The sequence below is a fragment of the Coenobita brevimanus genome, chromosome 73 (assembly GCF_032717465.1).
Source record: "Coenobita brevimanus isolate Jiangsu-jjx chromosome 73, ASM3271746v2, whole genome shotgun sequence".
Taxonomy (NCBI): domain Eukaryota; kingdom Metazoa; phylum Arthropoda; class Malacostraca; order Decapoda; family Coenobitidae; genus Coenobita; species Coenobita brevimanus.
Window position 1 is genome coordinate 1,591,682 of NC_137026.1, and position 11,473 is coordinate 1,603,154.

The 11,473-nt window shown below is 40.8% G+C and overlaps 1 protein-coding gene across 1 annotated transcript in view; it reads left to right on the forward strand.

Annotated features, from left to right (window-relative positions):
• The window catches only part of LOC145407408 (uncharacterized), a 47,128-nt gene extending 37,165 nt beyond the window's left edge, over nt 1–9,963 (forward strand). The window contains exons 2-4 of the mRNA XM_080278338.1: nt 8,995–9,094; nt 9,263–9,728; nt 9,813–9,963. Of these exons, the coding sequence (XP_080134464.1) occupies nt 8,995–9,094; nt 9,263–9,728; nt 9,813–9,963 (717 nt within the window). The remainder of the gene's footprint in view (nt 1–8,994; nt 9,095–9,262; nt 9,729–9,812) is intronic.
• The last annotated feature ends 1,510 nt before the right edge of the window (nt 9,964–11,473 follow it).

Consider the following 11,473-nt stretch of genomic DNA (forward strand, 5'->3'; position numbering starts at 1 on the left):
AGGCTGACGAATGAGGATATAAAGGAGTGTTGTGGTGTTGATGTGGATGTGATAGGAAGCGTTATGAGGAACACACTGAGGTGGTTTGGCCATGTGGAGAGGATGGAGGGTCAAAGGCTGACGAAGAGAGTGTATGTGAGTGAGGTGGAGGGGGAAAGAGGGAGGGGGAGGCCGAGGATGAGGTGGAGAGATGGGGTGGAGAGGTGTATGAGAGAGGGGGGTGTGAGTTGGGAGCAGGGGAGTGAAATGGCGGGGGACAGGGCGACTTGGAGGCGATTTGTTTGTGGCCACCCCCAAACCAACTTTTACACACACTGTTTTTTCCTTGCACACCTGCCTGAAGACTATCCTACCAACTTTTTTTACCCCTATCTGTACAGACTGTTACATCTTCCATGGATGTTTTCCTATTGTTATAACCTACTACACATAAACATAACTCTTCTATAGTTACTGCTGTGGAGATTTATTTTCTTTCATATGTGTAATCTGTAGGAGAAAATGGTTATTTGTCTGAAAGTTGGAGAGATAATGGTAATAGATTATTATATATATCAACAAAATTTGCAGAACTCACTTCCTCCTGGGGTGTTGATCCAGTTAGACCAGGGATTTGAAGATGAGGAGTTATGTAGTGTGTGTGTGAGTCAGCTTCTCCCTGAGAATATGAGGCAACGTTATTTTTAGCACACACCACACTCATTCACGGAAACTCGCAGCTTGTTTGACGTATATTTCATACAATTCCATACGCATTTACACTATCAGAATCACAATAATTCCGGCCCTAAAACACCGGTAATTCTCCCCTCCCGACTTCAGGTTTGCCCTTTCACAACACTCTGTTTCATGCCGTACGTAACGCTTGCTGGCTCCATAATTTCACCAAGCCATCCACAGTATCTTTCACACAATATATATTTATGCCTTGGCATCATTTATATACGTATTTCCACTCACGCCATACGGCCTATGGGGGGCGGAGTGGCAAAACCCCGCTACACTGACCATGCGTCTGGCTCCAAGGCCCAACAATTGCTAACGGCCAGAATTGCTTTTCAATACATATATGTATGTTCCATCAACAATATCACGTCACTATATGTTCACATACAATGTATTATCTCACTGAGTCAATAGGGCCTTTGCCTCGGGTGAGAGGGGGAGAATTATGGACGATTTAGAGGGAACCACGAGCTGTCAAACACCACCGCCTGACTGCATGACAAACACTGAGGTTGGAGGGAGCGGGCTGAGGTAGATAAGGCAAAGCAGCATTGCCAGTGACTTGCCTCCAGGGAGTACTGGCAGCGCTATCACGCATCAAAAAATCATGCAAATTGGCCGAAAACTTTTTTTCTGATGAATATTTTTGTGCTTTAACCACGCGATTCGAGTGACTGTGCTTTTTCAGGAAGCACACCATGTCACGCGAATCGCGTGAACGTGCCGGAGAGGGTTAAGAAACATGCGAGATCAGAAACACACAAAACTTTCGCGGGTTTGTTTACAGCTCAACTGGCAAACATCGTGAAGATATTTAGCGGTTTAGCAGTTTAGCATCCACACTATTCCAGCAAGCAAACGTACATGATCACTGGTGAACTGTCTGCTAACCTTCTGAAAGGCAATCATGACCACTTTGCTTGCCATCCATTCACTAACTAGCAAAGCAATCATACTGGAGAGATGCTGGCTAGTGAAGCTGCCAAGTCATCAAAACAGACTTTCGTCACGTATGGAAATTCAGTAACCCTAATTAGGTCAGTTACTTTTGTGACATTTTGTGAGTGTATATATATGCAGCAGATATTAAAACACGCAAGATCAAGAACACAAAGCATTCACTGTTTGTTTTCAGCTCAACTGGTCAATACTGTCAAGGGGTTTAGCGGTTTAGCAACTTAGCAGGTTAGCGTCTAGCGTACACCCTACTCTAGCAAACTGACATGCTCACTGGTGAACTGTCTGCTAACCTTCTGAAAGGCAATCATAACCACTTTACTTGCCATCCACTTACTAACTAGCAAAGCAGTCATACTGGAGAGATGCTGGCAAGCGAACCTGACAAGTCATCAGAATTGATTTTTGTCGCATATGGAAATTCAATCACCCTCATATGGTTGACTTCTCTTAGTGACATTTTGTTTCATGCCTGACAAGAGTATCATAGAAGTGAACAGTCTTATTATACCAATAGCGAAAAACAGGAAAAACAGTTGTAACGTTAAACAGTACTGCCTGAAGTTACAGCTTCACTTTTTCAGCCAAGTGAAGTACTTCAGCAATGTCTGTGCAACTCAGGGCACACCCAATTACAGTATTTTGTAATGAAAATAGGATAAAATTCACTGAGTAGCATAACTGATACAATATCTGAAATAGCGTGCCTGACGGGCATTCATATCAGCGTCCGCCATTTCTGCTGTATTCTTAGCAGACGAAGCGATCAGAATGATTGACAGCGTTCACTCTCTGCATCTCTGCTGCCTAAGCAATGCTCTCATGATCGGCAATGGCGATCATTTAGGCTGTAACGTCCAAATTGGTTAGGTTAGGTTAGGTTGTAAAGTCGTTTGCCATTTTGGACGTTACGGCCGAAACGACCAGAATCCTAAGGTGTGGGTGAGAGTTTGGTGTGGGTGTAGTTAAGGAAGTAGGAGTGGGAAGAGTCAGGCTAGGGAACTGATAATCCACGTATTATAATCCCTTCAGCTCAGCAATGTATTTTATAGGGTAGTTTATTCATGCTCGCCATATGATTTTATTCAGTTCAGGAAACATGTACTGAGGAGGTTAATGTGGGCTGTATCAAATGCCCCAAGTCTGAATAGCGCCTGTGCTCAGTTAAAACGATTGCCAAGTTAAAGTCGTATGAAGTGTGGTATAAGCAATTCAGTGGATGGTACTGAGGACCATTTACTGTATGAGAGTGACAGTGAAACAGTGATGATGACCGTGGTGATGACTTCCAGTGATGCTTCAGGACTTGGGGAAAGTAGTGATGAATTCTCAGGATTTGAAGACGAGTGAAATTTTCATCATGTCAGTAATATGACGTGAATATAGGTTTTAGGTGATCATGACAGATGCAACCATGGAAAATTTAGGATCAGTGGTGCTGTACACCTTTAGTCTTGCACTGACGATGTTTGGATGAATAAATTGTTTGAGATGTTTCATGTCCTTAAGTGATGATATTTATATTGAACAACCAAATACATTTTGATGTTTTTGGCATATAATAAAGCCACTGGGTACTCCAAAACTGACTGATGTAAATGTTTCAGAGGCGAGCGAGTATTGTATGTGGTGTGTACATGTGTGCGTGTGTGTGTGTGTACCATAGTGACTAGGAGGCAGCAGTGTTAAGACCACAAATGGATGTTTTCACAGTACTCGAATGTTTTGAGATGGATGTCTGTTTTTAGCAAATTCTGATAAGAGAAATATGCATTTTTATTTGTTGATGCTGCAAGGGAAACATCGCAGACAGTGAGGAAGTGATACTGAGAGGAAGGGGTAGAGACTGCTGTCTAGCGACTGGGAGGCAGCAGTGTTACTAAGGTGTAACAATGGATGTTTTCACCATACTCAGTATGTTTTGAAATGAATCTTTATAGTAAATTATGATCAGTGAAGCATGCATTTTTAATTGTTGATGCTGCAAGGCAAACATAGCTGACAGTGAAGGAGTGATACTGAGAGAAGAGAGTAAAAACAGCTGTCTATCCTGTTCCCAAGCAGCCTTGCTATATTGAACTTTGGTTGTGAAACATTGTAATTTGTGTATTTACAAATGCTACCTTTTTATATTATTTGTGGAGGTAATTACAGGTTAGTTAGAGTGCATGATTAATGATGGTAGTAGTCTGATATTGTGCTTGAGTCAAGGCATTGTGAGGAAATTCCGTAACAGGTGTGGAATATGACGGGGTTCTTTTAGGATAAATGAACTGATGTGAACATTCATTGTACTTTATGTTTTCGTCAGTGAATGAAAGAGCAGAGTTTATTTACTTCATTTGTGGTTTTAAATTCATAAAATATTAAAAACAGTGTTTATATCAGTTTACTGATACACATTTATCAACAAAGTTGAGATGGCCTCGTGGTTTGAAGTCACGTTTTGTTAACCCCTTAAACGCGGATCGTCTTGTTTGCGACGCTCAGCAAAAAGGACATAACGGCGGATCGTCGCATTTGCGATTCTAGTCAATTTTGAATAACCGCGGGCAAGCAGGCTCCAGCTGGTATTGTCTATCAGTACCACCACCCTTTAGCTACAATTAGCATACTTTACCTTTGTACTACTGACCTCAGCTGTTGCCAAGTATTGCATTTTTCCCCCGTCCCCCCCCCCCCACGGCCCGGCCAGCCTGGCTGTGATACATGGCAGCGCTCTGAATGCTCAGAACTGTAAATCTGCGCTCTCCTCTCACAAGCAGTTTATGCTAATAGGAAACGCTTGTTTCCCCAGTTGTAACACTAGCTTTTTTTCTCACGGTTTGCCCCTGTTTAGCGTCAGTTTACCGCAGGCTTTCAAAGTGACATTATGGCGAGTTCTAGCTCTTCCAAGTCAGTGCAAGCGGCCGACAGGAACGAGAATAAAGTGGCAGGCGTAAGGCAGAATAAAAAGCGCGCCGTGGTGATCTTTTGGGGACTAATATGATTGAAAATAATGTAGTATACATGTTTTTAGCTATGAAAATGGAAATATTTGTTGATTGACGGGAAGACCGCCGCCGCGGTGCATGTCGGCCGTACGCTCCATTGATTTTAGCCTTATTTTCAGTGCTTATTGTACAAATATGGATTCCAAACTACCTTTACGTTGTAGTATAAAGTTTACTGTGACAAAATGAGGCTGTGGTAGAGGGGAAACCGGGTTGCTGGAGGTGTGAAAGTGAAGATTTGGTTACCCAACTTTGCAAGTCTCCACAAGTCCTTGGGTAGTCCACGAAGGCTCAACACCTGTCTCTGGAGAAAGCTGAATGTAAGTACTATCTGCCATACCAAGTATAATGTTCTAGGGTTAATCTTTGATTTTTGGCTAATATTTTCCTACAGGTACTCAGACCGCGATACAACCCCGCCACTCGGGGGGGGGGAGGTCGACTGTTCATGGCCGCGTTTAAGGGGTTAAGACGGGGTTTTGTTTTCTTTTCTCTTTTCCTGTATAATTCTTTGTTCATAAATGAAGAAACTAAAGGATGATGAGCAGTACTGAATAGATTCTGAAAGGTGAGTGTGTATCTAAGTGATAGTGGCTCATATCAGTTACGTTTTGTCAAGAAGGAGCATTGTTTTCTTTTCCTGTACCATTCTTTGTATTTAAAAAAAAGAAACTAAAGGCTGATGATCAGTAATGAATAGATTCTGAAAGGTGAGTGTATATCTGTGTGGTAATGGCTCTTATCAAGAAACCTTACTGCAGTCTTGGTTGGGGCAAACTTTTTTTTCACAGAACTGCCCTGCCAGAATTAGGGTGCGTCTTTCACAATGCTGCGTCTTACATGCCGCGAAATACGGTATATTGGTTTTCAAACAGTAATATAGGCATTATAAGCATTGTTTCACTCACTAACTCATCACCATTCATGACCTTTTTTTTCCCACATTACCTGATCATCATTTCTGACTGTTTCTTCCTCTAATGCTATGTAAACTTTGTCCTCCACATTGTCATCGATTGGGGAAACACTCTGGCCCTGAATGTCTTTATTGGCCAGGTCACTGGTAACAGATGAATTGCCGAGACACTGGCGTGCAGGGGGGGGGGGAGGTTATGCGGTGTAAGGCATTGTTCCTGCTTGGCATCTTGTAGAGGAATAGAGGAAGGTGTCCCATGTATACGTGCCAAAAATCACTCGCGAAATCACTCGCGAAAATTGAAAATTGTGCAAATTAGGGACCTTGCAATGTTGCCGCGTTAATTCACGTCGCCGGGACAGCGCGGGTTAATAATCCTCCTGTTTTGGTATTGGGGAAAAGTGAATCAGAAATTTTCGCAAAGGTCCCTCTTTTGGCTCTTTAAAAAGTTGTCTGTTATCTTCAGTACAGGAATGCTTACAGTATACTCAGGCTTACTGTCAAACTGTGTCACCATTGATGGTATCCATGTCTCTGATGCACAATAATGAGGTGGCAGGAAATTCAGAATACATTCCAAAAGTAACATAGCAGTTACTTGATGATTACTTATGGAAGGAACATCACATTTTAAGGGTTAAAGATGTATTGATCATGAATGTCACAGTAAAGTGATATTAAATGTTAAATAAATTGTATTTTTTGTTTATAACAGTTCATGTTGTACACTGAGATTTGCAAACAAGCCCTTAGTAAGACAAAGACACAGCATTTTTTTCTTTCGCTTTTTTTTTTTATATACATTTCCGTATGTCTTTCATTGCTGTGCAAATTGAATAACCATAAAAATGAATCTGAACTTTTTTTTTTTTTTTTTTCCCACAGCATAAATGAGCTCCATGCAAAATTAGGGTTCACTGGACAGTGTTATTAACTTCATGGAGATGCTGGTCTAATGGCAGCTGTTGTTTCAGGTTCACAGCTGGAGTTAGAACAGCAAAGCAGTCATAAACACTGTCGTCATCAGGGTGCTGCCTGAGTAATGGATAATAAGTACAAAACAGGACTGAGGGCACATCTTATGTTGTGTTAGCACATCCAACAAGAGGTACCTCAGCCAACAACTTGTGGGTTATTATCCATGTAGTGTCCTGTGGAAGTTTTTTTTTTTTCCACAAAGGAGCTGATTTTGGATGATACACCTGGTGTGGTATCCTTTGCAGTATCTTTTATGGCAGAGACAATAGGTAACAGCATTTGAAATAAGGAAGACGGTGGTAATATGCTTGAACTGACAGCCTGACTCAGCAGTGATGGCCTGTATGTTTAAAGTTATGGTTCAGAAGCATTCACGTGTTAGCAATATTTAATCCTTTGGCCGTGTTAGGCCACTGTGGTTGCCCTGCTAATTATTCTTTGTGGCAAGTCAGGCGACCACGGTCCACAGCCGAAAAAAACACATTTCCATCTACAAGTTTGTTGTTTTTCTCTAAATACAGTAAGTTTTGATTTCTTTTATGTGCCAGCAAACAGTATACATGTGTCTAGAGTATATGTACAAGTGGAAAATCTTGCTTGAAGTTAATATCTTGTCGTTATAGCAAAATTAGAGAATAGCACAAATTAATTATTTTTTCATTTTTTTTCTCAGAAAATTACAGTGGTCTTGAACAAATACGGTTAGTTTTGATTTCTCTATGTGCCAACAGAGAGTTTACTATACATGTGTCTAATGTAGATATACAAGTGAAAAACCTTGTTTGACATAAATAATTTCGTCATTATTGCAAAATTACGCAACAGTAAAAATTATTTATTTTCACTTTTTTGTCTTATAGCATAAAAGTTTTTTTTATAGAGAAATGTGCATTTTTGACCATTATCACACTAAAAAAATAGAACTTCATGGTCATTTCCCATTGGAAAAGTAACCACAAAGTTATAATTAGCACAAATTTTTAGGGACTTAGGCCGCCACCAGGGGAATGACCAAGAAATGATAGGTCGCAGCCAAAGGGTTGAAGGAATAATAGTCTGTGTTGAAATTTTATCCATTTTATATGTGTTGAAATTTTATCCATTTTATGTATTTACTATTATTATCCAGTAATAGTGATGAATTTTTGATATTGTTCATTGTAATGGGAGCATCTTATGACTGAGCATTGGTACAGTGAAAGTAAGTCTTCCTATTGGTGGCAGACGGTAACATTAACACCAAGGTAGAGTAACTGAAGTATAGTGGAAGTTGAGAGAGGTGAAAGGAATGATATAATGGAGGTGGTAAAGGAAGAACTAAATGTTAAGTTAGAGTGTGAGGTGAGTTATAAAATATTGGAGGTAGTAAAGGAAGAACCAGATGTACAGTCAGAGTGTGAGGTGAGTGACAAAATAATGGAGGTGGTAAAGGAAGAACCAGATATAGAGTCAGAATGTGAGGTGAGTGACAAAATATTGGAGGTGGTAAAGGAAGAACCAGATATAGAATCCGAATGTGAGGTGAGTGACAAAATATTGGAGGTGGTAAAGGAAGAACCAGATATAGAGTCAGAATGTGAGGTGAGTGACAAAATATTGGAGGTGGTAAAGGAAGAACAGTCAGAGTGTGAGGTGGGTGACAAAATATTGGAGGTGGTAAAGGAAGAACAGTCAGAATGTAAGGTGGGTGACAAAATATTGGAGGTGGTAAAGGAAGAACAGTCAGAGTGTGGGGTGGGTGACAAAATATTGGAGGTGGTAAAGGAAGAACAGTCAGAGTGTGAGGTGGGTGACAAAGTATTGGAGGTGGTAAAGGAAGAACAGTCAGAGTGTGAGGTGGGTGACAAAATATTGGAGGTGGTAAAGGTAGAACAGTCAGAGTGTGAGGTGGGTGACAAAATATTGGAGGTGGTAAAGGAAGAACAGTCAGAGTGTGAGGTGGGTGACAAAATATTGGAGGTGGTAAAGGAAGAACAGTCAGAGTGTGAGGTGGGTGACAAAATATTCCTCAGTGACAATGAGACTGTCCTGGACACAGTGTCCTCAGCTGAAGTCAAGCCGTTCAGATGTTTAGAATGTGGTAAAGCATTTCCTTGTAAGAACAGTCTTATCCAACACGCAGTTATTCATTCAGGAGTGAAGAATTTCAAGTGTGATGAATGTGGTAAACGATTCACACAGAAGCGTAGTCTCACCAAACACCTATTATTTCATTCAAGAGTGAAGAATTTCAAGTGTGATCAATGTAGTAAACAATTTGCACAGATTAAACATCTCACCAGACACCTATTAACTCATTCAGGAGTGAAGAATTTTAAGTGTGATGAATGTGGTAAACGATTTACACAGAAGGGTAATCTCAAACAACACCTGTTAATTCATTCAGGAGTGAAGAATTTCAAGTGTGATGAATGTGGTAAACAGTTTACACTGAAGGCTGGTCTCGCTCAGCACCTATTGTTTCATTCAGGAGTGAAGAATTTCAAGTGTGATGAATGTGGTAAACGATTCAAACAGAAGAGTGGTCTCACCAAACACCTATTATTTCATTCAGGAGGGAAGAATTTAAAGTGTGATGAATGTGGTAAACTATTTTCACAGAAGGGTCATCTTTCTGAACACCTGTTAATTCATTCAAGAGTGAAGAATTTCAAGTGTGATGAATGTAGTAAACAATTTGCACTGATTAAACATCTCACCAGACACCTATTAACTCATTCAGGAGTGAAGAACTTCAAGTGTGATGAATGTGGTAAACAATTTACACAGAAAGGTAATCTCACACAACACCTGTTAATTCATTCGGGAGTGAAGAATTTCAAGTGTGATGAATGTGGTAAACAATTCATACGGAAGGGTAGTCTCACCAGTCACCTATTATTTCATTCAGGAGTGAAGAATTTCAAGTGTGATGAATGTGGTAAACGATTCATACGCAAGGGTAGTCTCACCAGACACCTATTATTTCATTCAGGAGTGAAGAATTTAAAGTGTGATGAATGTGGTAAACTATTTGCACAGAAGAGTAGTCTAACACAACACCTGTTAATTCATTCAGGAGTGAAGAATTTCCAGTGTGATGAATGTGGTAAACAGTTTACACTGAAGCATGGTCTCACACGACACCTATTAACTCATTCAGGAGTGAAGAATTTCAAGTGTGATTAATGTGGTAAACAATTTGCACAGAAGTTTAATTTCACTCAACACCTATTATTTCATTCAGGAGTGGAGAATTTCAGGTGTGATGAATGTGGTAAACGATTTACACAGAAGTGTGATTTAAACAGACACCTGTTAATTCATTCAGGAGTGAAGAAATTCAAGTGTGATGAATGTGGTAAACTATTTACACAGAAAGGTAATCTCACACGACACCTGTTAATTCATTGAGGAGTGAAGATTTTCAGGTGTGATGAATGTGGTAAACAATTTACACAGAAGGCTGGTCCCACTCAGCACCTATTCATTCAGGAGTGAAGAATTTCAAGTGTTATAAATGTGGTAAACAATTTGCACAGAAGCATGGTCTCACACAGCACCTATTAACTTATTCAGGAGTGAAGAATTTCAAGTGTGATGAATGTGGTAAACAGTTTGGTCAGAGAAGCAGTCTCGCCAGACACCTATTAACCCTTTAACCGCGGGTATTGTTTTGGCCTGACTGTCCTCTCCCGCGGGGGTTTCAGCCAAATGTAAACAAACCTTTAAACCTTAATAACTCTGCACAGAATAAAGCTAGAGAAAAAAATAAGGTACCATTAGAAAGTACTAACCTTCAGCTTTCCATTGATGTAGGTTTCATGACTCTGTTGACTTTCACAGGACGGGCAGTGCCGTTAGAAGTGAGGGGTGTAAAATCACTATTTTTCGCTCACACACCATTACCTTCGCTCATACACCATTACCAAATGCCAACCTCATTCTGATAATAATACTATAAACATATATGAACACTGCACATACGATAAACACCCACTCTGTGTTCACTGAGGCAGGTAAAAGGCACTGTAATTACCTGCACTTTACTGCCACATCAGCGGTGTTGTAATCACTATTTTTCGCTCACACACCATTACCAAATGCCAACCTCATTCTGATAATAGTACTATAAACATATATGAACACTGCACATACGATAAACACCCACTCTGTGTTCACTGAGGCAGGTAAAAGGCACTGTAATTGCCCGCACTTCACTGCCATATCAGCGGTGTTGTAATCACTATTTTTCGCTCACACACCATTACCAAATGCCAACCTCATTCTGATAATACTACTATAAACATATATGAACACTGCACATATGATAAACACCCACTCTGTGTTCACTAAGGCAGGTAAAAGGCACTGTAATTGCCTGCACTTCACTATCACATCAGCAGTGTTGTCACTCACACAGCTGGACAGATACTGATGCGTGTTTGGTCCGGGGTGGGGTGGGGGGCCCAGGGGGTGGGAGGTGGGGCCCCAGGGTGGGGAAGAGGGAGGTGGAGGTCGGCTGGAGTGAAAGAACTTAATAGCTACTCTCCCTTGAAACAATTGGCGCACGGAAAAAACGCGGGGTATTCAAAATATTCACAAACATTCGAGAATGACACCCACGGTTTGGTCCAGTTTTTGCAGTGTCATTCTGGAATGACACCCGCGGTTAAAGGGTTAATTGTGGAGGGAAGAGTTTCTAGTGTGCTTAATGTGGTAAATGATTGACTCAGCTGATGTCATCCAACACTGTTTAATTCATTAACCCTTTAAACGCGGATCGTCGCGTTTGCGACGCTCACCGAAAAGGACATAACGGCGGATCATTGCGTTTGCGATTCTAGTTAATTTTGAATAACCATTGGCAAGCAGGTTCAAGCTGGTATTGTCTATCAGTTCCGCCACCCTTTAGCTACTATTA